The sequence below is a fragment of the Gopherus evgoodei genome, chromosome 2 (genome assembly GCF_007399415.2).
Source record: "Gopherus evgoodei ecotype Sinaloan lineage chromosome 2, rGopEvg1_v1.p, whole genome shotgun sequence".
Lineage (NCBI taxonomy): Eukaryota > Metazoa > Chordata > Testudines > Testudinidae > Gopherus > Gopherus evgoodei.
The window spans coordinates 10,930,258-10,955,897 of NC_044323.1; the positions used below are offsets into that span (position 1 = coordinate 10,930,258).

At 47.4% G+C, this 25,640-nt stretch overlaps 1 protein-coding gene across 5 annotated transcripts in view; it reads right to left on the minus strand.

Moving 5' to 3' along the window:
* Positions 1-25,640, minus strand: part of LOC115645395 (mitogen-activated protein kinase kinase kinase 3-like) — a 123,876-nt gene that overhangs the window by 12,962 nt on the left and 85,274 nt on the right. For all 5 annotated transcript variants that reach the window (XM_030549991.1, XM_030549990.1, XM_030549987.1 and 2 more), the window contains 7 exons: positions 16,343-16,476; positions 13,566-13,639; positions 7,067-7,134; positions 4,503-4,595; positions 3,113-3,307; positions 2,055-2,203; positions 1,133-1,264 (listed from right to left, as the gene is read on the minus strand). In XM_030549991.1, coding sequence (XP_030405851.1) covers positions 1,133-1,264; positions 2,055-2,203; positions 3,113-3,307; positions 4,503-4,595; positions 7,067-7,134; positions 13,566-13,639; positions 16,343-16,476 — 845 coding nt within the window. The remainder of the gene's footprint in view (positions 1-1,132; positions 1,265-2,054; positions 2,204-3,112; positions 3,308-4,502; positions 4,596-7,066; positions 7,135-13,565; positions 13,640-16,342; positions 16,477-25,640) is intronic.

The window sequence follows — 25,640 nt, forward strand, 5'->3', positions numbered from 1 at the left end:
AGGAAACAGCCCCAGCACAAACGCTGGCTTCTTGGCAGGTAACAGACATGGGCATGTTTTAGAACGAACAGCGAGGGGACTGATTACACTGCACTGGGTTTATCCTTTTGGTCCCATGCATGGGGGTTTATGTCAGGGATCAGAAAGACAGCCTCCAGAAACAAATGGGTTCATTGGGCTGTGGTTAGAGAGAGGGGATTGTGCTAGGGGGCTAGTTCAAATTGTCGTTCATGTGGATCTGATGGGGGATTTTCTACCACGTTTTCTACCAAAGCTATATGTGACTATATAATCGAATGGTCCCTTCAGGCCTTAAAAAAATAAAATAAAATAAAATAAAATCTATGAATAAACATAGGTTTGCTCCCCCAGTCTAGAGGACAAATCTAGAGATGATGTGTAAGAAGGTGTAAATAACACACTGGTAGGTGGGGCTGAGGGGACCAGATCCTCAGCCAGTGTAAATCAGCACTGCTGTTTACACTAGCTGAAGCTCTGCTTCAGGGATTTTAGGCTGGTTTAACTTAAAGTAGTAAGAAAAGATGCAAGTTACATCCCCTGCGCCACCTAGCAGAATATTAAAGCATCTTGATTTTACATTGCCCCTGGAGATATTTCATTCTACACAAACAGAGTCATGACCTGGTGACGTCCTGACATGATAAAACAGCATCGCCATGAGATGACTTGGTCTCCAAGGACAGGATAATTAGTAATGTTGTGTTTTCAATTGCACTTATTAGAATGAATAAATAACTCATGATAGCTGCGTGCGGATCGTACTACAATTAACCTTTCCCAGAGTGCTTTTAATAAATAACCAGGGATGGGCCCAAGCCACACAGACTGGATCCAGATCTGGATCCAATCCCAAATTTGGCCGTGTTCACATTCCAGGCTGTGTCACACAGATAGGGCCCTTCTGCAATGTTCAAATCAGGATCTGACTGCCCCAAATTTCAGGGGTGTTTGGAATCAGGATTTTGATTTGGCCCATTATAGACAAGGGCCAGGTTGCGAAATCTGACTCCAGATCCAAACTTTGCCTGAGCTTGGAGGCGTTTGTATTCAGCTCTCTGGTTCAGGTCCATCTCTGTAAATAACCACATGAGTAAGCTGCTGTCACACTTACCCCTGGCATGTATTCCACAAAGATAGACAACTTCCTCTCCTCCGGATCCCGCAAGCAACCGTAATACTGGACTATCCTGTCATGGCGAAGGGTCTTCAACAGCTGGATCTCACATTCTAAGGCATTTACCTCCTGCGACAATACAGAATGTTACACGATGAAAAGAAAGACCTACGAACGTCGCATCACTGCAGAAATACTTCCACATTCAAGCTTATTCTCCTAGAGGATTTCTGAAGCACTGACTATATCCCTAGTGCTGTACAAGACCTAAGAAGAAAGATGGCTGCTCTCCCAAGGAGGTTACAGCCTAAAAGACAATCAGGATGCACTGGGAAAAGCAGAGTGGGACTCTGCTTAGGATTGTTAGAGAGAGTTGCAGGCAGGCAGAGATTTATTTATTCCCTTGTTTCTGAAGGGCCGCACCAAGCTTTCAGGAGGGGCAGCCATGTGGGAAAAGCAGAGGCTGGGCAAATGGGCTATCCAGAGATGGGAGTGGAGGGTGGTGAATGGAGCCCTGGGGCTGGCATCACAGAAGAGCAGAAAGGACAGGAGATGGTGAGAGATCAGACTGGCGACGCAGGCTGGGCTAGCATCACGCAGGTCCTGGAGGGGAAGATGAATGGTCACTCGATGGCTTAGGCCATGGCAGGTGTCCATGGGCTCTGTGGGAAGTCACGAACAGCTCTGAGCCAGGGGAGCCAGCACAGCACATACAGGAACTATGCACAGCAGTCATGCATTGCCTAGTGGTGACATGGGGGGACAATATATGCCAGCAGACCCCATCTCAGGACCTCCACCCCACTCAGCAATATGGGAAGGGCAGGATGACTGTGACCCCCTCACTCCCAGTTGTGACCTGCTGTTTAAACAACCCCATAAGCTCTTCAGGAAGGCTCAGTCCAGTCCTCACACTCACCTTGCTCGTCTCTTGACTGTCTGGGTCAAAGGGCACCTGCTTCACCGACAACTCCCTGCCAGTATCTGCGTCGTAGCAGAGATAAACCTCTCCGAAGGCCCCTCTGCCAAGGAGCTTCCCCAACCTCCAGTTCACTGGCGCCTGCAGGGCTGCAGGAGGGACATCGATGGCACAGTCAGGACACAGAATAGGGGTCACTGGACCCTTTGCAATGTAGATCTAATCTGCTATGCAACGAGTGCGGGCACACAGAGTGCATTAGCACCTACCACAAAGAGCAACACTTAGAGCCTGATTCCCATCCAATTCATGCTGCTTTCACTCCACTGGCTTACCTGATTTACACCAGTGTAAGTGAGAGCAGGATCAGGCCCAAGGATGTACATTGATACAGTGCCTTACCTCCTGCAAGGGCTGAAAATGCTTTGCTGTGCAATGTTGGAGTCCCTTCACTACCCCCCAGTGACGTGCAGCCACTGCTGGAGTGGAACACAAGCGATGGTTAACAGGGCACAGCACTGTTATGCGACCGTTGAGAGCAGGAAGTAGAGAATCATTTATCCCACTGTAGCTGGAGGTGGAACATAATCGCCCAGGATGGAATTTGGCCAGAATACCTCTATCTTTATGGAAAGTGCCAGGAGATCTTAATTGACCGTGAGCAGTCAGGGCTTTCTCTTGGAGAGCGTCCCTTAACACTATGCTGGGGCATTCATAGAATATCAGGGTTGGAAGAGATGTCAGGAGGTCATCTAGTCCAACCCCCTGCTCAAAGCAGGACCAAACCCCAGACAGATTTTTGCCCCAGACCCCTAAATGGCCCCCTCAAGGATTGAACTCACAACCCCGGGTTCAGCAGGGCAATGGACTAAGCTATCCCTCCTCATGCCTTTGGTTCAGTACTGACTCAGGACTGAGAGGAAAGTGCCATCTGCTGATCCACCCCAGTTCCTGAGTTCTCCTTGGAAGTTTCCCCTCCACCAGCCCCACCTGACCATACTTAGGAGACAAGATCACAGCCTGAGATTCTAAACAGCAACCTGTTGAAATTCACTCACAGCTCCTGGACTTGCTGGGGGACGTGCTGAAAACCTGCAGTCCCTTGTCACAGTCGATCCACCATTTGGTCCTGTGCTCCTCGTACTGTAAGGTGAGGAGCTTGCTGTCCCCGTTGAAGCTCTTTGTTCTGCTGGAAGGGACGAGCTGAAACCGATTCTCCTGAGGGATGTAACTTCTTGGGAAAGTCCTTCGGCCTTTGTGAGGAAAGCAGGAGAATTACTGACAAGGACGTGCAACGTCTTGTCTCTCATCATACACTCAGACTGTCTGGATTCAAAGTGCTCCCTGTTTCAATTGCTTTGCTACAGAGGTGTACATTGCAGCATTGTGCTCTAGCTGCCCCATTGAGATGCTGCTGCAGCGTCCACACAGGGCAGTGACAGCCCAACTATTCAGTGCACTCTGCTATTCGCACCCCCATAGTCCATGCTGCAGCACAGTGTAGATGAACTCTTAGTTAAACTGATGCAAAACCCTGCCTGAGCATTTTTAAGTTGATTAAAACCTTTGCTTAACTTGTCAAGGAATCAATTTAAATTACATCAACATAAGCCAGGTTTAAATCCAATTAAGTGTGTCCACACTGTGGTTTTCACCAGCTATACAGGTTTAATAAAATCAAATCAATCAATCACAGCGCAGCTTGGAGTCTTAATTCCCAGCGTATACTCCAAGTTCTTTGAGGCAGGGCTGGAGCACCCACAGAGAAAAATTAGCATGTGCTTAGCACCCACCAGCAGCCAAGGCCCTCTCCCCAGCCCCAGCGCCTCCCCCTGTACGCCGCGAACAGCTGTTTCGTGGTATGCAGGTTGGCTCCAGGAAGGAGGGGGAGGAGCAGGGATGGGGCACGCTTAGGGGAGGGGACGGAAAGAGGTGGGGAAGAGGTGAGCCGGGGGCAGAGCAGAGGTGGGGCAGAGGTTTAGGGGAAGGGATGGAGCAGGGACAAGGCGCATCGAGCACCCCCTGGGTACAGGGGAACTTGGCGCCTACGGAAAAGGTCATCTGAGAGAACGGGAGTCAGGGGGTGTCTGCACAGTGCTTTAGTCCACGCCAGAAGGTGCAAATTCTAATGCACACTAGCATGTTGCGCATTAAGTGGCCTGTGTGGACCCTGCTAGTGTGCACTACAAGTTCCCTGGTTTGTGTTAACATAGTCCCATTTCAAACATTAACTGCATTAACACACACTAGGGAACTTACAATGTGTGCCAGCAGTGCTCACATGGGCCCAGAGCAGTTCAAGTGACCTGCCCGCGGTCACACAGGAAGTCTGTGGCAGAGCCAAGAACTCATGCCAAGTTGCTCCTGTCCAGGCCAATGCTCTATTCCTTGGTTCAGGCCATAAGCAAGTTCTTCCCCCAAGCCCACATGCACTGGTCATTGTCTCACCGTCGCTGTAGTCCTTGCGGCTCTGGGAAAGGTGATATTGTCTGGGGAAGGTCCCACCTTTCCCGAATCGCTCACAAAATGGGATATCGAAATCTGACAGGAGAAAAAGAGAAAAATCTCCATCAGATCAAGTCTGTGAGGAACTCCCGGAGCATCTCTCACTGGAAGTTCTGTTTTTCACATAAAAATGCAATGGAGAGACCAGGCAGAAGACTGTTCATTCCCAAGATGAGACATTTTCCATGGCTCATTTCTGAAATCTGCCCATCGTGGACAAAAGGCTGGGGGCAAAGAGGACCAATCTTGGCCCCAGGAAGCCAACACAAGCTTTGCCAGTGACTTCAATAGGAGCAGGCTATGGTCCACAATATTTAAAGAAAGGCTCAGCAGCCCAGTTTATTTTTATTTCTTCAGATGGTTTGGCCCCATCACAATTGCTCCTGCCTCTTTCTAAGATAGACCTGGCTTCCTTGGAGCCATAACTTCTTGTATGTGACTGAGAAGAGCCATTGTTCTGCAATGGGGTACATTTTCTTACGTCTGTGTCTCGTTTTTTCTCAACTCTCTACTTTCCTCCTCCTCCCATTGTCCCTGGTTGCCTCCATGCCCCCTTCTCTGTGCTCGACCCCACACATATTCTCAGTCTTTCCTAACCCCCTTGCCACTATCCTAATCCACGCCACAGCTAGTTTCTCCACCTCATTGGTTAGAGAGCAGGGAATTTACACAGAACTATGTCTGGTTCTATTCAAGGTTATAAATTTCCCACTTAGGAAACTAATGAACTTCCATACTGGATCAGACCCAAGGTGTATCTAGTCCAGTATCCCATCGCGGCCAGTGGCCAGATGCTTCAGAGGAAAGTGCAAGAACTCCAGAGCAGGCAGATGTAAAATAATCTGCCCCTCATTAAAGGGTCATGCTGAGCCATAAATGTTTGAGACTAGTTTAATTCCTGGAGCATGAGGTTTTATATAATCAGAACACCACTAGAGAGAGAAAATTAAGTTAGACACAAGAGATTACGCTGGGTAAAAGTGCTAAAATTTGAGTTACAATGAGATTAAATGAGAAAGAAAGGGATGGATGGATAGGGATAGAAACATTTATAATGAGAAGTACAGGATGCCATCACTGGTAGCATAGAACAACATTAGATTAAAATATCTTCAATTCCCTCCCCCTCATCTTTCACCTCCTGTTTTTCCCCTATCAAATCCTGACTAAACAGCTTATTCTGAAGGATTGTTTGTCTTAGCCCCGAGCCAGGAGCTGCTCCTTGGAGACCATTCCTGGCATCGGCCTGACTTCAGCATGATTTTACCATTACTCTAGCGCTGGGGCAGAGCACACAATGGCTGAAGTATGGGCAGCAAGAAAAGCAACAATGCCAGGTCGAGAGGTTAACGACAAGCCATGCGTGAGCAGTGATGCGGAGTCGTGTTTTCAAGTGAAATGAATCCATTGCCACCAGGGACATATTAAAACTTCACTGCAAGTATTGACTTAAAGCCCCAAGTTCCCTGGTTCGATCCCTAAGTGCTGCCTCAAGCCAAAAATGTGTTATCAGCTATCGGCAGATAGCCATGTGTCCATTTTTAGTAGCAAAAGCCACTACAGTACTGTGAAGTTTCCATGACTTAACCAGCTGGACATTTATGCTCAGTTGAGCCTTAAACTAAGATCCTCACAAGTTACCAATACACTTTCTGTAAGGGCATTTCCAATGTTATTGATTGCATCTCTTATTAATGCAAATGGAGAATTTTTTCCCCTCTGCAGTATTTTGCAATCCAATAGAATCACAGAATATCAGGGTTAGAAGGAACCTCAGGAGGTCATCTAGTCCAAACCCCTGCTCAAAGCAAGACCAATCCCCAGACAGATTTTTACCCCAGTTCCCTAAATGGCTCCCTCAAGGATTGAGCTCACAACCCTGAGTTTGGCAGGCCAATGCGCAAACCGCTGAGCTATCCCTCCCTCAATAGCAACACAGGACATAAGAATCTGAAAGCGAGACTGATTAGAATCTGACTAGAAACAAAGGTGAAACTGAGTAGCTTATTTTCTTCTCCCCAAATGAGAGAAAGGCAAGAAGTAAACAAATAGAACAAGCAGGAGGACCCAATCCTGTAAGCACTTACTGCTAGGCACAGGGCCTGATTCTGATCTCAGATCACCTTTACATTAGTGTATCTCCATTAACTTCAGTGGAGTTACTCCTGATGTAGACTGGGGGTGGGAGAAGGAGGAAACTGATTTCAGAATCAGGCCCCATAGCATTTAGTATGCTCAATATCCTGCTCACTTCAAAAGGCTTACAGTGATCATTAAGCTGGGCAGTATCTGTTTGCAGCACTGGGTCCTTAGATTTTAAAATGTGTCTAGGTTTAAGAATTGCAGTGGCTACTTATAACATGAGCAGTGAAGCTGGCTTGTTTTGAATGATTTAATCCAGTAGTGTTCCGTTCTGTCGTCTGATTCACACACAGCTATTTTGAAAGCCCAGATTACTGCCGCATGGCTGTGCTGTTACTTTGACACCAAATCCCACATATTCTTACCCAGGCAATCAAGACTGTCTTTGGGTTGGCTCTTCCTTCTGGGAACAGGGGTTTGGGTAAAGGGCGGGCTGTGGGAAAAGACAGAAACACCTTATTGTTTCAAACAGATCCAGTGATCAGAATCACGTCTGCATTCATACATCGATAATATATCACATACTACTTTTACACAGAACGAGGCAGGATGCACTGAACTCCAGACAAATGTACTATGCAAGCTTCTTTCATTCAGGCCCTGATCCAGCAGAATACTTAAGCAAGTGCTTAACTTTAATTTAACCAGGGGCACTCAGTGGGAACACTCATGTGCTTAAAGTTAAGCATGTGCTTTGCTGGAGAACTCCCTGTCCAACGTGTGCACTGAATGAGGCAGGGTTCCTGTGGAAAGAACAGCACAGGATCCTGTAATTAGATTGTACCACAGTGATGCATATGCACAAGAGAGCAAAATTAATGTCCTCATTTCTTGACAAGTGAGTGCTCACCTTTGCAACTTTCCTGGTCTTTTAAAATCACTTGATGGGCATGGAATTATACACTGACACCCCTGTCTGCATTATGGAGAATCCTATGAGGTGCTGAGCACCCAAAACTCCACTGAGTCCATTGGGGAGTGGAGGGTGCTCAGTATGTTAGAGAATCAAGCCTTCAAGCTAAGCTCAGAGAACAGATCGCTGGACAGGTATTCAGGCTTCCTGGGTTCTAGTCCAGGCTCTGCCACTGGCCTTGGGCAAGGCACATTACCTCTCTCTGCCTCAGTTTCCCCATTTGTAAAATGGGGATAATTATAGTGACCTCCTTCATAAAGCGCTTTGAGATCTAATGATGAAAAAGCACTACATACGAACTATGTATTATTAATGGTTTTGCTGTGGAGAAAAATGGGAATTTTCATAAAGCATTTCTTAACAGCCCATGATAAGCTTTCCTCTCTCCCCCCCATTGGTTAGCCTGCCTTATCACCACCTCCAGAATAAGAACATTGGACCACATTGTCTCAGATTCCAAGGTCAGAATTGAACTTGTGCTCATCTAGTCTGATCTTCTGTGTAACATAGGCCATAGAATTTCCCCACAATAATTCCTAGAGCAGATCTTTCAAAAAAACATACAATCTTGATTTAAAAATGGTCAGTGATGCAGGATCTACCATGGTCCTTGGTAAACTGTTTCAATGCTTAATTACTCCCACTGTTAAAAATGTACACCTTATTTCCTGTCTAGCTTCAACTTCCAGCCATTAGATTGTGTTAGACCTTTCTCGGCTAGACCGAAGAGCCCATTATTAAATATTTGTTCCCCAGGTAGGTACTTATAGACTGTGATGAAGTCAACCCCTAACCTTCTCTTTGTTAAGATCAATACATTAAGTTCCTTGAGTCTACCATGTCTAAGGCAGGTTTTCTAATCCTTTAATCGTTCTCATGGCTTTTCTCGGAACCCTCTCCAATTTATCAAAATCCTTTTTTAATACTGGGCACCAGAACTAGATACAGAATTCTAGCAGCAGTGGTCATACCAGTGCCAAGTACAAAGGTAGAATAACCTCTCTACTCCCTACTTGAAATTCCTGTGTTTATGCACTGTAAGATCGTATTCTGCTCTTTTGGCCACAGCATCACACTGGGAGCTCATGTTCGGCAGATTACACACCACAAACCCCAAATCTTTTTCAGAGTCACTGCTTCCCGGGATAGAGTCCCCCGTCCTGTAAGTATGGCCTGCATTCTTTGTTCCCAGATGTATACATTGAGCCATATTAAAATGTACATTGCTTGCTTGTGCAAGTGATCTAGCTCACTCTGAGTCAGTGAGCTGTCTTCATCATTATTTACCGCCCCCCCCCCGCAATTTTTGTGTCATCTGCAAACTTCATCAGTGATGATTTTATGTTTCCTTCCAGATAATTGGTTAAAATGTTAAATAGCATATGGCCCAGAACAAATCCCTGCAGGACCTGTCACTTGATGACAATTATTTGTTTATAGTTACTTTTTAAGACCTACCAGTTAGACAGTTTTGAATCCATTTAACATGTGCCATGTTAATTTAATATCATTCCAACTTTGTATCAAAATGTTATGTGGTGTTGATTTGTATTATGCTCATTACTCTCCTTTAAAGTATTTGCTTATAATGGTAAAAATGTTTGCTCTGTAAATCTTTATTGAGTTCGGTATCAGCTCCTCCATTATCTTGCCTAGGATCGATATCAGGCTGACAGGCCTATAATTACCTGGGGTCATCCCATTTACCCTTTTTAACAATTGGCACATTATCTTTCTTCCAGTCTTCTGGAACTTCCCCAGTGCTCCAAGACTTGTTAAAAATCAACATTAATGGTGCAGCAAGCTACTCGGCCAGACCTTTTAAAACTCTTGGATGAAGTTATCTGGAGCTACTGATTTTAAAATGTCTAACTTTAGTAGCTTCTGTGAAACACCTGTAAATACTCCTGTGGGAATTCTGGGCTACTGCACATGCGCAGAATTCATGTGCGGCACAGAATTTTTTTTCCCCTGCAGAAAATACATTCTGCCAGAAAGATGCTGCAGTTAAAGTCTTTTGCTCACCAGGGGTCACTGTGGCAGCTGAACAGAAAGCAGCTGCTCCCGCAGCTGCGGATAAAGAAGAGAAAGAGGCTGTCTTCCTCACAGCATCCTGCCCATTGGACCAGGTCAAGAGGCATGGGATATGGAGGTGGAGGGAGACAGACAGCATGGGGCGGATGGACCTGCTGGGGGGGGGGAGGAGAGTGTCACAGACTGGGGTTCAGAAAGGCTAATGGGGGGGACAGACTGGGGCAGGGGGCTGAATGGGAGTGTGGGAGCAGGACCACATGGTGGGTGGCTGAGTGTGGGCATAGGGACACATGGGGATGCAGAGAGGAGGGGTGGTTGAGTGGGGCTGCAAGGACACATGGGGCTGGGGGGGATGTGGGCAGCTGTGCTTGACTAAATAAGAGGCTAGGGGTCAGCAAGGGTCTGCATAGGAGAGGCTCCATAACAATTCCTCCTGGCCCAAAAAACAACCTGTTTCAGACTTTCACCCACACCTAACATCCCTCCAAGTTCACACCCAGGCTTCTTCCCAGTAATTACTTCCTTTTCCCTCCGCTCCTCCATTACCTGACTCCCCCAAGCCTTTGCACTGCTTCTGAGGGGTGTGGGAAATACGCTTCTGTATTGTTATTTCACTGAATTGCTCAAAGTTTTGGATTCACATGCCTAGTAGAGAATCTATTTCTCAAAAAACAATTCCTGAATCTTTTTTGTTGTCTGTATTGTTAGACATAGTTGCTGACACATATTTTGAAATAAATGATCAAAATAATTGAAACTGGCATGATATTGTGCTATTTTGACTAAATATGCAGAATTTTAAAAAATTGTGCACAAAATTTTTAATTTTTTGGTGCAGAATTCCCCCAGGAGTACTTAAAATCCATCAATTCTTCATGCCTCTTCCTTCCCTCATCTCTCAGAGCCTCCACACCGCCTCAGCAGTGCTGGCGTAAGAGCCTTCTCCTCTCAAGCTCCTGCCATGTGAACCAGCCACCCTATATCCTTTTATTTCAATTATGTTCCTCTGATTTCAAATCTCAGCTGAAAATAGCTTTCCCTCATTGTCTACAAGGTGTCTCTCACTTTCTGCCTCTTCTTGCTCTGATTACTTAGCTGCATTAGTCACTGTAGCTCCAGGAAGCAGTTTGAGGAAGTGTAAAAAGTGTTAGTGTAAAAAAAAAAAAAAAAAAACCATGATGCAGAATGACAGTACATTGGGACTTTGATCAGTGGTGACTGCTGAGTTCAGACCGAATTTTCATTCTAAACTTGATTTTGGACTCTCTTAGAAGGTCCTCAGAAAAAGTCCCTCTGAGGTGAAGTTACCTGGAAGGAACTGAGACAAGAAGGCTTTAGGTCATGGAGCTCTCACAAGGACAGGTTTGGTTGTTTGGAGAAGAGTCTTTATACCAGTCTTTGCTCTCTCCTAACTCAGAGACCGGTGGGCCGGCACAGTTGGAGCTGGTCAGGTGTTAGTGTACAGAACATGCTGGCACAGAATTGGGTAACAAACAGAAAGAGCCCTCACATTTTAATTCTCTCCTCTTTTTGCCCACACACGTAGGTTGTCCTCTCAGCCAATACCAGGCAATTGGAAACAACATCTACAGCACCCAGTGAAGGGTCCTGTTCTGCAGTCATTACTCAAAGAAGTGCCTAGGCCAAATTCAAAGGGGATACCCAAGGTGCTTGGCTTCTTTAGGCTTATTTACACCAGCTTGGCAATGTGAGAGTATCAAGGAGCCAGATGATCTGCTTTAAGAGACACCTTCTTACACCCTCTGTTAGTTGCTTTCCTTGAAGCGCTTCTCCCTTCCGCCCTCGCACCATGCAAGCTGCACCAGCTCAGACACCCTTAGGGCATGGCTAGGCTTGCAGATGTAGAGTGCCAGGAGTTAAACCAGCCCTGGAGACAGCAGCAGGGAAAGCGCTGCAGTGTGTTTACACTGTGAGCTGCAAGCGCACTGGCATGACCACGTTAGCAGCTCTTGCAATGCCACGGAGAGCAGTGCATTATGGTAGCTATCCCAGTGTGCAAGCGGTTGCAGTGTGCTTTTCAAATGGTGGGGGTGGAGTGACACAGGGAGTGTGTTGTGTGTAAGTGGGGGGCACAGAGTGTGTCAGCATGCTGTCTTGTAAGTTCAGACAGCAGCAGAGGGAAACCCCTGACATCAGCCCGGCTCCCCACGCACACACGCCTGCCTTGGCAGCAGCAGCATTCCACAGTAATGGTTTGCTTTGAGTCCTGCGGCAGATAAGCATGCTGGCTGTCAGAAGCAGAGCTTTGAAAGGGGATATCCCCATGTCTGCAGCCGAGTTCAAAGCAATGACAAGAGTCGCCACCTGACTTCAAGGGATTATGGGACATTTCCGGAGGCCAATCACAGGGCAGTAATGCAACACATCGTCCACACTGACACCTTGGGGTTTCAACCGAGGCACAGCAAGCTTTATGCCTCTCAAGGAGGTTGATTACCAGAAGCACTTCAGCTGCAGAGTCCAGGCACTCTAAGTGCCTTGCCTGCATGGACACCTCAGGAGTTAGAGCATATTAAATCAGCCCTGTGCACCCTGACTTGCAAGTGTAGCCAAGACCAAAGACTCAGTGAACTGAGTAAGGGGGGGGGGGGTCTAAGTGAGCATGGTCTGACCTGAAGCCCAGTTGAGTTGATGGGAGTTTCCACTGGACTTTGGATCAAGCCCTAGATCACTTTAAGGGCTCCGAGGAGAAACTGGGCTGCGTTCATTGTGCTGTTATTCCAGGTGAATCATAGAATATTAGGGTTGGAAGGGACCTCAGGAGATCATCTAGTCCAACCCCCTGTTCAAAGCAGGACCAATCTCCAGACAGAATTTTACCTCAGTTCCCTAAATGGCCCCCTTTAGGATTGAACTCTCAACCCTGGGTTTAGCAGGCCAATGCTCAAAGCACTGAGCTATCCCTCCTCCAGGGATATTTAGATTTAATTTAGAAATCAAGGAGGAGTGGATGGCCTGGGAGGAAGGGAGCACACATTTCATGTACATTTGATGAAGAGCAATTGTGTAAGTGGAAATTATTACAAGGCACAAAAAGCCAATGGAGCGTAGGGCTGAGACAGCTGAAATGTGCGAAGTTGGAGCGCACGTAAGGATCAGATCGATACAAATCAGACCTGCTGTAATGCGATGCTAATATAATAGAGAGTCAAAACAGTCATGGGGGAAGAAAGAAAATCAGTGATAAGGAAAATAAATGGCTTCCTAAAAGAAAAAGACATCGTATCTGAGACACTAACCTGCACTGGGGCAAGTTAGCTATCACAAATGCACTGGCGGGTCTGGATTTAACTGGCAGCACTAATGACCTGCAGTCACTTAGCACAATGTGTCCTAGTTGCTTCTTGCAGAGGAGCTTAGTTGTTTTTCCTCTGGTATCCTTAGCGTCTTTGGAGGTGTGGATGTCTGTCTGTGACTGCTCAATTTACAACACTGAATTGAGAACATACTCTGTGGGTAGAGAGGAGGCAGGGAGCAGCTAAGGCGATATTGATCCAGTGATCTAGAAATCCATAGGGATGAAAGGGGAAAAAGATCTTCCAAGAAGCAGAGAAACTGGAGAGGGAAAAGGTCAGATAAGTTACCTAATCCCCTGCTGGTGCAGGACTGTTCCCATCTGTCCTTTGTCCAGTCCAGTATTATACGACTCCAGGCATGGTGCTTCCCTCACTCCCACGGGGAGACTATTCTGCAGGCTAATGGCTCTCTCATGTTAGGATTTATTTCTTGGTACTCAGACTAAATTTCCCTTTGCTTAGGTGCAGCCCATTTCTCCTAGTCATAACCCCCCTGGGACATCTTAAACAATTCCTTTCCCTCCTTCAGACACTTGCACTGGAAGGGCTGGTGGTTTTATTCATGCAGGCAAGCCCATGGTGGTGATGTATCTGACTTACCTGTCTATAGATCTTTCCAGGGACTGGCAGCTCCCAGAGAGTGACTCATCAGGACTGATGAAAGGTTCAAGCATCTTTGGACAGCAAGGAAAAAGGAAAACATTGACTCAATGTGCTGTAAACCCTGAATCGGAAAATCCTAATAGTCTGTCTTAGATAATCCTCCAGATCCTCAGCAGGTGTGAATCAGTGACTTACAGCAGTGGAGGATCCGGCCCTGTACATCTGTTACCCCATCCAACAGGGGATCTCAAAGCATTTTAAAAACAAATTCATTAAATCGTCTGACACAGTAGGGATGGAGATTATTATTCTTCTCCATTATTATTTACTGATAGGGAAATCAAGGCACAGGGATTAACGTCCTGATTTCTGAATGTGCGCAGAGTCAGGGAGTGCTCCACATTTTCAGTGCTTTTGAAAGAAAGGGTGAATGAGATGTGCCCAAGGCCACCTGTTAACCTGGGGCACACCCAGGAATAGAACTCTGGCCTCTTGATCCTCTGGCTGCTGCCTTTAATCACAAGCCGACCCTTCCCTTCTGTTGGTAAAGGGGTAACAAGGAGGTTAGATCAAGGAATTTACTCTGCTCTCCCCAGCTCAGCGAGTCAATAAATGCTGTATGTGCGTGGGCTCCCGGATGACACATTTTACTAGATTGTGTTAATTATATCTGACTGTTAACAACGGAGTTGTTCTCCTAGGTGGCTTAGGGAACCACAAAGGCTACACACACGTCCACTACCATGGCATTTTCTCCATGCCACCCAGCAGTGTTATAACAATCCCACTTAGTCCTTTTCATTGACAAGACATTTCACAACTAGTAACTAACACACACACCCCTGCGGGATTGGTGCTAGACTCAGCTTTCAGAGGGGGAAGCTAAGGCAGGGAGGTTAAGGCTTGGAGGTGGGATTAGAAGCCAAGGAATGCCTCACACCCCATGCTGTGCTTAGGGTACTAGAGCATGCTTCTCTCTCCCTGTGATGTTTCTATGGTTACCGCTATTTAACTGGCTGCCATAGCAATACTCATGTTTTGGCAGGAGAGGCCCAATGAAAACAGTAACTCCCCCACTCCCCCTTCACACTTCTATCCCAAAGGCTGATGCATTGCAGCAATCCAGCCAACGAGGAGATCTCCGTCCTTTGGGACTCATTGTTGCCACCCCATGCGATGGCCACAGAGGGTCAGTGGAGAGCAACGGGAAAGTCCCCAGTGTGCAGTCTGTCATTCCCTGGATCCCCATGCTCCCACCACTAGCAGGCCAGCTGCCCCCAGAGTTACAACCCCCAATTGTCTCCTGGGGGTAACAACTACAGGCAGCCAAGTCACCAGAGTGTAGCCACCTCTTGGGGGGAGGGGCGGGGGGGGGGGAAGAGGGGCAGTGGCCGGCCCACTGTACACTGCTGGTGAGAGCCAAGACTAGAATCCAGGAGTCCTCAGCTAAGCAGTGAAGCATGGGGTCACATCCTCAGCTGGCACAAATCAATGCAACTCCATTAAAGTCAATGGCCACACACTGACTTACATGTGCCGAGGATCTAGCTCCTCCCTTCACTTTATCTAACCCTAATGAATGCAGCTCAGAAACCATTTACAAACAGTCCAAGCCCAGTGTTTGGCTGCTAGGCACACAAAACATCTGCGCTCAGCTGCTGCCAAAGCTCCTCCAGAGAGAGTGTTCAGTTTATTAATGACCATATAACAAACCTTTGAAAACATAACTTTGTCATGGAAACCCTGGCCCAGCCTTCCCGCCTATGTCGCTAGCAAGGGTCACGATAACGCAGCAGACACACTTCTTCCTCATGTCCTCTTTGGTGGCAGTGTAAGAGCATCCTATTTCTGAAGACATTTATCCCCTTCTTGACATTTTGAACGTTGTCCAGAATGTGTCATAAGAAAGGGCAGCACCGCATCCCTCCCACGTGGCTAGTGCTCACCAGGGCTGCATTTTCAGTTTGCAGGGCTCTAAGGCCCTGATCCTGTGAGGTGCTCCATGCGAGCAGACCCCTACACCCACATACTGTCCCATTGACTTCACTTGGGCATTGGGATCTATCTGCATAGGGAAACTTGAAGAATCGGGGTAGAGCAAATGGAGAGGGAAGGAGTGGAGCATAAGTTGCTTTCCCCTCCAATTTCCCTATGGCTGAAAATAGTGGGGCCAGGAACCATATCTGGATCTAACACGGATGTGGGAAGCAGGGAGGAGAGCTCAGCACTTCCATCCCCTCTGCAATCACAGGGAATGGACTGGAACGCTCTCACATTGTCTCCGCCCCCGGCCCATGTTTGTCATTCCAGGGGACCATAATTAAGGTTCTGATTGCTAACAAAAGCTATTTGCACCATATATTTCCTAACTGTTTTGATACGGAAGTGTGGTTTCTCCATGGTTACATATACCCCCATTGGCCTATAAGCTTCTGTGACGAACTTGCTTATCACATGCTACGTATTGCAAAAAATCTTATGACCAGTTGTGCTAAGCTAAGCTTTCTACTAGACCTTGCTTAGACCTCAGCCTGTTGCCAAGTCGAAATGTCCTCCGACTTGCCTTTCAGTGTCTTACATTACTGAAAGCAACCTTGCACATAAAAATATAAACTGTGCTTGCCCCTTCTGGATCAGGTCCTGGGTCATGGGTCAACACCTAGTAACTCTCCATTGGTCCACCTCCGGAGTAACGGAGCTCACTCTGGGGGTTGTAATGATCTGATTTGCCTAATGCTGATGATACTCAGCTCACACACGCCAGCTCCACTTACATTCTGGTCCATAGTCTCAGGGATGAACTCCCCTTCGCTGTTAATACTGGTGTAGGAGCCCTGCCGAGCGATCTGCTGCTGTTCTTCAGGAACGCTCCCCGGGGGTGGAGAACTCCGGCCCGTGTGCAGGGAACCTACAAACACAGACAGAATCACTTGTAAAGAAGAGAAGGCATCATCACTGCCCAGCCCCGGTGCTTATTGCTAGACCCAGCCTGAGCTAGATCTCTGGGGACGAAAGGATGCAGTGCCTGGAGAATCCATGCTACCATTCAGATCATGGGGTCAAAGGCTTTCGGAGAAGGCACTGTCTTTTTAGCTGTGTGGGGCTGAACAATGCCTACTGGTGTGGGGCCTCATTCCCTGGCTGGCACCCCTAGGTGCAACTGCAGTACAAACAACAATACTAACACAATACTAAAGGAATAGGTTTCTAAAGCTGTAATATGCAGAGATGAGCACAAATCCAAACCTCTAACCCACAGGTCCCCTGAATACTGGGGCAGTTCAGCCCTGGATCGAGTTATGGCAGCTAAGGCCCAGATCTTCAACACTGAGGAAAGTCTGATGCTCTTGGAAAATCAACCGCTCTCTGCTTTGTGTGCATTTGCTGTGCAACACTGGACAGCCACGTGCACCAATGAGATGTATGTTAAAAACCAGCTAAAAAAATACCCAGCCCTTCTCCTGCTGACCTCTCCCTCCTGATGTTTCCCTAAGCTCAGAGGTCCTAGAACCAAAATAACTTTGGGATGGAAAAGACCCAGATAAATGATCCGAGTGGTCCCTTCTGGTGCTGGATCTATGGCTCTATGAATAGGCACCTAGTCCATCTCCTACTTGACACAGGGCTACCCCCTTCTGTTCACTTCTTAGACCCCAATACTGTGACTGACTCTGAACTCTCAAATCTCTACAGCTACACAGTGTCCCACTGAAATCAGGGAGGCTCCTCATTAGCACAGAATCCACCCACACACATCTCACTGCAGCCCTGATCCTGCAATGTTTGATCCAATCTAATTTTAAACGTCCCAGGCGATGGGGCTTCTCCCTTTTCGCTCTGGGAGACAACTCCAGAGCTTCACAGCTCTCGCTGTCTGTTGTCCATTTTGTCCCATTATTTCCTGAGTCATGGTAAGCAATCTCTCCACAGCTTTAATGCTCACTCACACCATTCCAATATCTGCAGACTATTCTCATGTATCCTGGCTTCGCCATCACTTGGCCAAGCTGCACAGACGTAACTCTTTAAATCTGTCCACGCTCCTCCCCTATCTTTGTCACATTCCACAGAACCCCTCCAGGCCATCAATATCTGTCTGGTAACAAGATGCCCAGGGCTGAATGAATATTTCAAGTGTAATGCACCAGAGGAGCTCTATCCCCATCCCTGTTCCCAGATGTGATGCCAATACATCCCAAAACTGCACTGGTCTTTGTTATCAGGGTTGATTCAAAGCCAATTTGATATAAGATCTGTAATAATCCACTGGTGTTTCATAATGGGCCAACTTCATCTCTAGTGTGTAACTCCACTGACTTCAGGAACCCACAGTCTCTGAATGTCCTTCTCCTTTGTTTTAAACAGATGTAAATCAGGAGTCACTCCCTTGAAGTGCTAGAGGTCACCAGATCAGGCTCATTGCATTTACATCTGGGATACATTTGTTCCACTGTAAAAGCAGCACTGGAGGTGGAGGGTAACCAGTCCAGATCCCTTACTAGGATTTGAAAAATAGTCATAGGGTTTTGAGACAATTCTTTTCCCCCTCTTCTCTTCCGCTCACAGATTTCCTACGGGAGAAGTACACCGTGGAAAAAACCCCCAAACCAACCAAGAAAGAACTAATGCCAAGACCCAGGAAAGAAAACACTTCCAATTATTACAGATCTCATATCGAATTGACTTCAAACCAGCCCTAACAACAAAAACAAATGGGAAGTACAACGCAGTCTCTTTAAAACAAGAATGTTACCATGTAAGATCTCAGTTTCCTTGAATAAACCAGATCCACAGTATTATTAGTCAATTATTTGTTTAGCACTGCTGTAGCAAACACTGAAATAAAGGCAGTCCCTGCCCTGAAAAGCGTATAGATTTCACACACTGGGATTGTTGTGTCTCAGTTATGTTGGGAATTTCTTTTATTACCCTTTGCGAGACAGGGCTTTGTGCTGTTGCTACCATTTCTCTCTCTCCTACAGGGTTCTTTCAAAAGGAGTCTAAGGCTCTGATCCTATAAAGATTTACATACCCTGAGTTTAACTTGAAAGATGGGAGTAGCCCCCATTGAGTTAAATAGAACTGCTTGCAAGTATAAAGTCTTTACATGATTGCATGCAAGTCTTTGTAGGATGAGAGCCCTAGTCTGTATAATAACTCCTTGCGATGGCATTTACGGACCCCACATGGAGACTAAGGGAGGAAGAGAGGAAGAAGTACCAGGCCAAAAGGGCCCCGCCCCTCAGAAACAGCAGATTATGCTCCAAAGAGAGGAGCTGCAGAGGAGGGACTTCAGTCAAGCAGGGAAGGAAAGTGAAGGAGAGGCTGGCTAACAGGAGGATCGCAGTTTGCATCTTCTGGGGACAAAGAGATCCACAAGAAAGGGTCTGGACTGAGGGTAAGACTCAACTGGGAGGGACCCTTTTCCCTCCCCACTGAGGGAGATAACTGGACACTGAGAGGAGAACTTGGGAATGCTCAGGTAACTGACTGAGCTGCTGGGACTGACTGGGGACTCCTGGCTGGAGGAAAGCAAGCTGAGACTATGTCCCAGAGCAAGAGAGAGCACCTTGGGGAGGCTGGTCAGGTGCACCAGGAAGATGTAAGAGAGACATTCCAGGCCTCTCCCCCATGAGCCCTGGTAGGGATGTGGCTAGGGTCCCCTACATCTGTCTGGGAGAACTCCTGAGCACTGGGAGATTGACAAGCCACGGCCTGCCGACCTGAGTGCAACTCCCTACAGGGTGGAAGGGCTGTCGAGCCATGGCCTGGCCACTAGGCCTGCTGGCCTCTGAGTGAAACCCGCTTCACTCCAGCTTTGTTTGACCTTCCAGGGTTATGATTTCTGCCACCAGATTCAAGGGGGATAAAAAACCTGACACACTCTTCCAGGACAGGCAGTAATTTGGATGAAGGGATCTCTGGGCTGGTCCACACTACAGGGGGGAAATCGATCTTAGATACGCAACTTCAGCTACGTGAATAACGTAGCTGAAGTCAAATATCTAAGATCGGATTACTCACCCGTCCACACCGCGCGGGATCGATGTTCGCGGTTCTCCCTGTCGATTCCGCAACTCCGTTGGGGTTGATGGAGTTCCAGAATCGATATAAGCGCGCTCGGGGATCGATATATCATGTCTAGATTAGACACGATATATCCATCCCCGAGCAATCGACTTTAACCCGCCGATACGGCGAGTAGTCTGGATGTGGCCTCTCACTGGAGAGGAGCTTGGTACGGACTGGGTTAGGGAGCGGTTGTGGCAAGACTGTCCCAGTGGACAAAGTTCAGAGAAGCTGACAGGAACGGCTCATCGTTCGACACATACAGTGGTGGTGTGTACTCCAAGGCACCAGGCATTTCCCTGCAGCCCTTGCTCTGTGTCCCTACACCTTTTTCTTCGACTGCTTGCAGAAGTGGCTCGAGGCTTGAGAGTAGGGCTTTCTGGGCAGAGGGAGGGCCCTGCAGTGTCAAACTCTCTACTCCCAAGGATCAGGTGGAGCCACCATCAGAGCACAGTGCAGCCCCAGCACTTCCCCCGTTAACGAAACCAGAGCACCACTCAGCATCACTGCACTTTATTCAGCATGGGACGAGGATGGAAATGGGGGCAGGGTGGGTTGTGATCCACTAATGACAGAAATTATGTTGTCTAATGTATCTATAGGACTCAGATAATACAGCAACAGACACCTTAGACAGATTAGGTAACCTAACCTTCATCCAGAGAGATCGAGAGGGAGGGGTAGATAGATGGATAGATAACTCTGGCCTTGGGCTGGCCCAGCCCACCTGTACAGGTTGCTCAATAAACCATACACCTGTAAAGGGCAAGGTAGAAGGTGGAGTACCACTGCTCTTTGCACTGGATTTCGGGTGCGGAAGAAACAACAGCAGTGCCAAGGACAGAGATTAGGTGCCCTAGAAGCCATCCTACCAGGCTTTTCCTCCACCTCTTGAACTTGATACACTAATTCCATCTCTGCCCCGCTCAGATACAGCGGGAAGGAGCAGGCACTCTGAAACATCAGCTTACAACACTTGGCACCCGATCCTCAGTGGGTGTAAATCGTCGCAGCATCACTCAAGTCAACAGGCAACTTGCACCAGCTGAGGATTTGGCCCTGAATATTCAGCTCAGTTGACCTAATCTGAGAGGGGAGTGAGCTAGGATCTCCCTCTGTTTTACGCACAACACAACAAAAGGCTATTAAGCTTGAGGCTAGAGTACAGCATGTCCTGAGCAGGGCCAGCCAAGCCAGCATGGAGATTCTGAAAACCACTCCTGGCATTTGCAAGGAGCTTCCATGTTCCTTTCCATTCAGTTTTTTTTTTTTTTAAGAACTTTTCATACAGCATGTGCAGAAAGTTTGTGGTGTTGCACGTACAGCTAGGTCCCCCAGTGCCAGGCTTGGCTCCCCTCTGCCTAAATGTTCTCTGGTTTAATTCTCCCTCTGCTTAAGCAGGTCCCAAATCTTTACCAACTGCTTATCTGACAACACACCCTCCCCTGGCTAAGCAGAGATCCAGAAAAGAAAGTCTGTTTCTATTAGTTTAAAACAAGATGGGTGATGACTGCAAAGGGGTCATCAAGCGCTGCCTATGCTCACAGCTGCTAGCTCCAGAAACTGAGGGCCCAGCCCTGGGCCAATGTCACCACAAAACAAAACAAGGGACATTATGCAAAGATCTGATGTTTATTAGAGTCCCAGCTGTGACTCAGGGGCTTGGGATGCAGCTGCAAAAAAGTCCAGGGTTTAAGGAGAATGAGGATATGCTGAGATTAATAAGACTGGGCTTTTCAGCTTGGAAAAGAGATGACTAAGGGGGGGGATATTATAGAGGTTTATAAAATCATGACTGGTGTCGAGAAAGTAAATAAGGAAGTGTTATTTACCCTATCACATAACCCAGGGGTCACCAAATTAAATTAATAGGCAGCAGGTTTAAAACAAACATAAGGAAGTACTTAGTCACACAATGCACAGTCAACTTGTGGAACTCTTTGCCAGAGGATGTTGTGAAGGCCAAGACACTAACAGGGTTGAAAAAATAACTAGATAAGTTCATGGAGGACAGGCCCATCAATGGTTATTAGTGAGGATGGGCAGGGATGGTGTCCCTAGCATCTGTTCGCCAGAAGCTGGGAATGGGCAACAGGGATGGATCACTTGATAAGCACCTGTTCTGTTCATTCCCTCTGAAGTACCTAGCATTGGCCACTGTCAGGAGACAGGATACTGGGCTAGATGGACCTTTGCTCTGACCCAGTATGGCCGTTCTCATGACAGAGACTGTTCCAGCCTCTAGCTCCTTACATACTACAGGCCAGATTGTGGCTGCTCCTGGGCACGCCCACAAGTGAGGAGGAGGTCAGAGCGAGCACTTCCCTTCCTGCCCCCCCTTGTACACCTGCAACTCACTGGTCAGCGTATCCTACGTGTCCCTCTCAGTGCCAATCCACAGAGGACTGAGTCTGTCGCAGCCACACCTAGAGAGCCTCGGATCTTCAGTTCAAGCTACACGAGCCTTACACTTCTAGCTCTGAAATCCTCAGTTCAATCCCCACTGTGTCAGCAAAGATAGCAGCTGTCGGACACCTGCACGGAATCTGCAGTCTGCTTTCTGGATCGTAAGACGTTTCACATGCTGGCTGGGATGTTACATACTCTAAAGAGGGGCTAGGAGATGGCCAGGCTCCTACCATCTTGCCAGCTGCCTGACAATCCAAGGCGGACAGCACGGAGAGGGTAAGCAACACCGGAAAGAACTGCACGGGGCTATCCTGTCAGCACCTCAGGAGGCATCCTGCCTGGGTCAGCTTTTGGCACAGAGAATGCCTGCTGCTGGCATGGCAAAGCCCTGCAGCTCCTCTGAGGTATCTGTGGCTTAAAAATGTCCTTTAGCTATGGAAAGGGACTATGTAAAAAATCAGAACTGGTTGGAAACTTTTCCATTCACTTTTTGGTTTTTCTTCTGGACAAAACAATTGGATTTTAGACGAATTTTTTTTTTCAAAAGGCATCTGCTCTCCTCAGAGGCGGGTCCATTTTTAACATTTGCGATTTCTGGGTGTGTGTGTAGGGGATGGAAATCAAAGTTTTCCATAGAAAATTGCAATGAAAAACAACAACAACATCATCATCATAAGTTTTCACTGCATTTTTTTGGGAGCGCGAGAGTATTTTCTGTCTAGCTGTGGTAGTCCCTTTTCCTCAGCAGATCTGCTCCCTCTGGATGGATTCAGACTCCCTTCCGCTTGCTCCCGTTAACATAGCAGAGCCAGCACAGCGATGGAAGAGGGCGCTGGGGTTTGTTACTTCTCGTGTATCAACAGAATCATTTACTAAGCTCCAATCAATCACATCTCCCCGTTATCAGCAGTGGGGTTGCAAAGATGGAAGCAAGGCCAAGACAGGACCTGTGGTTCCTTTGTCATTGACAATGACCTGCAAGGAGGGATATGCTCAGACTTGGCTCTCAAAAGTCAGGCTGACTCTGCAAGGTGGACAGAAAACACCTTCCCATCTTTTTCCCCCTCAAACCAGTAAATTGAGCAATTTTTGGAGACAGAATCATTTAGAACACTCCCAAGTTGCCATGTTCACAGAGTTGCTTTGCAGAACAGAATCTCCCTTGAAAATATACCTGGCTCTGCTATGGAGGTGCGACTCGCAGCTCCATAGTTAAGGCTGAGGTGAGATTTCCCCTTAACCTCACTCATCTCAGTCAACACTGAAGCAAACACAAGGCAACGTTTTGCAACTGGAAGTGAAGGACAATGTAGCCAAGTGAAATGCCAATTATCTAAGCTGGAATTTGGTCAGGAGATCAGGCTCAGTAATATCCCTACTGGTGGAGAATACATAAGAACATAAGAATGGCCGTACCAGGTCAGACCAAAGGTCCATCTAGCCCAGTATCCTGTCTACCAACAATGGCCAATGCCAAGTGCCCCAGAGGGAATGAACCTAACAGGCAATGATCAAGTGATCTCTCTCCCGCCATCCATCTCCACCCTCTGACAAACAGAGGTTAGGAGACACTATTCCTTACCCATCCTGGCTAATAGCCATATATGGACTTAACCTCCATGAATTTAGCCAGTTCTCTTTTAAACGCTGTTACAGAGTTGTTAATGACTCGGGATGATCAGACTGTCAGGGTGTCAGTAACCTAGTCCCAGATTTGGACCTTAGCGTCCAAAATATGGGGGTTAGCATGAAAACCTCCAAGCTTAGTTACCAGCTTGGACCTGGTAAAGCTGCCACCACCCAAAAAATTAGTGTTTTGGGGCACTCTGGTCCCCCCAAACCTTCCCTGGGGACCCCAAGACCCAAATCCCTTGAGTCTCACAACAAAGGGAAATAAACCTTTTCCCTTCCCCCCTCCAGGTGTTCCTGGAGAGATACACAGAAGCAAGCTCCGTGAATCTAAACAGAGGGACTCCACCCTCCCCGTTTCCAGCCTTGGAAAACAGAAGTACCGAGAGTTAATCTCTCTTCCCCCCCTCACCCAGAGGGAATGCAAAGTCAGGCTAGTAAATCTAACACACACAGATTTCCCCCTGACTTCTTCCTCCCACTAATTCCCTGGTGAGTACAGACTCAATTCCCTGGAGTTCCCCACTACAGAAAAACTCCAACAGGTCTTAAAAAGAAAGCTTTATATAAAAAGAAAGAAAAGTACATAAAAATGGTCTCTCTGTATTAAGGTGACACATACAGGGTCAATTGCTTAAAAGAATATTGAATAAACAGCCTTATTCAAAAAGAATACAATTCAAAGCACTCCAGCAACTATAGACATGTAAATATAAAAGAAAAAACAATAACCCCTACTGTTTTTATGATCTCTGTACTCACAGCTTGGAAATAGAAGATTAGAAAGCAGGAAATAGAAATATTCACTCCTCATAGCCAAGAAAGTACAGGCAGAAGAACCAAGAACAAAGGACTCCCACACAAACTTCCCTCCACCCAGAGTTGAAAAAATCCTGTTTCCTGATTGGTCCTCTGGCCAGGTGCTTCAGGTTACTTTTTTTTTTTTTCAGGTGAAAGAGACATTAACCCTTAGCTATCTGTTTATGACACAGGGTTACACTTCATTTGAAAAAACAGCCCTCCATCCACGCAGGGACTCCTATCCACTCTGATTCAGAAGGAAAAGAGCAACCTGCCGTATTGCTATATTGCTAACACCTCCATGGAAGACCCAGGCACTGCAGCAAGAGGTCTCTCCATACTCTTGTTGACCCAGAAACCGACAAAGTTCCAAACAGAGTTAAGATGGCCTTCTGGTAAAGGCAGAGGCCTGGTTCTCAGAGGATCTCAGTTCCAGTCCCAGTTCTGCAACAGACTATAAGACAGTGGTTCTCAACCTATTTATCATTGTGGGCCTGTGTTACCCGGCCCACATGTTGAGAACCACAGCGCGCCCCCTTCAGATACTCCCCCACAGACCCCTATGCCCAGTGCCTCCTGCCCAGAGACTCCTCCACAAAGTGGAGCCAGGAATGGAGCCTTGGGCGGGGGGCCTGGTCGCAGGGTCCTGTTGTGTGGGGCCGGGTGGCAGCTACAACGTGGGGCCGGATGGCAGGGCAGCCAGGCAGCAGCCTGGACCCCAACACCAACCCCGGACCTTCTGTGGGGCCAGCCAGGCTGGCAGCCCCGGACCCCACCAGATTCTCTGCGGAGCCGACAGCCTCAGAGCCCACCATGTGGGGCCAGCTGGTGTCCCCAACCCCATCGTACCATGCCCTACCCAGCCAGGTAGCCTGGACCCAGTGGCACTGGGCGGTCAGCTGGTTGAGAACTGCTGCTATGGGCTATACACTGACTCTCTGTGCCTTTATTCCTGCAGACCTAATATTACTTCCTTTGCCTGTCTTGTCTATTTAGACTAAGCTTTTCAGGGCAAAGACTGGTGTGGTCTCTTATAAAGCCCAGTGGGACCCCATCTCAGTTAGGGCCTGTAGATGGTAGTGCGATACAAATAGTAAACAGTAAATAATAATAATAAAAGCCCAAGGTGGTATGGCCTTAAATCTGAGTGAGTGCCCTACATAA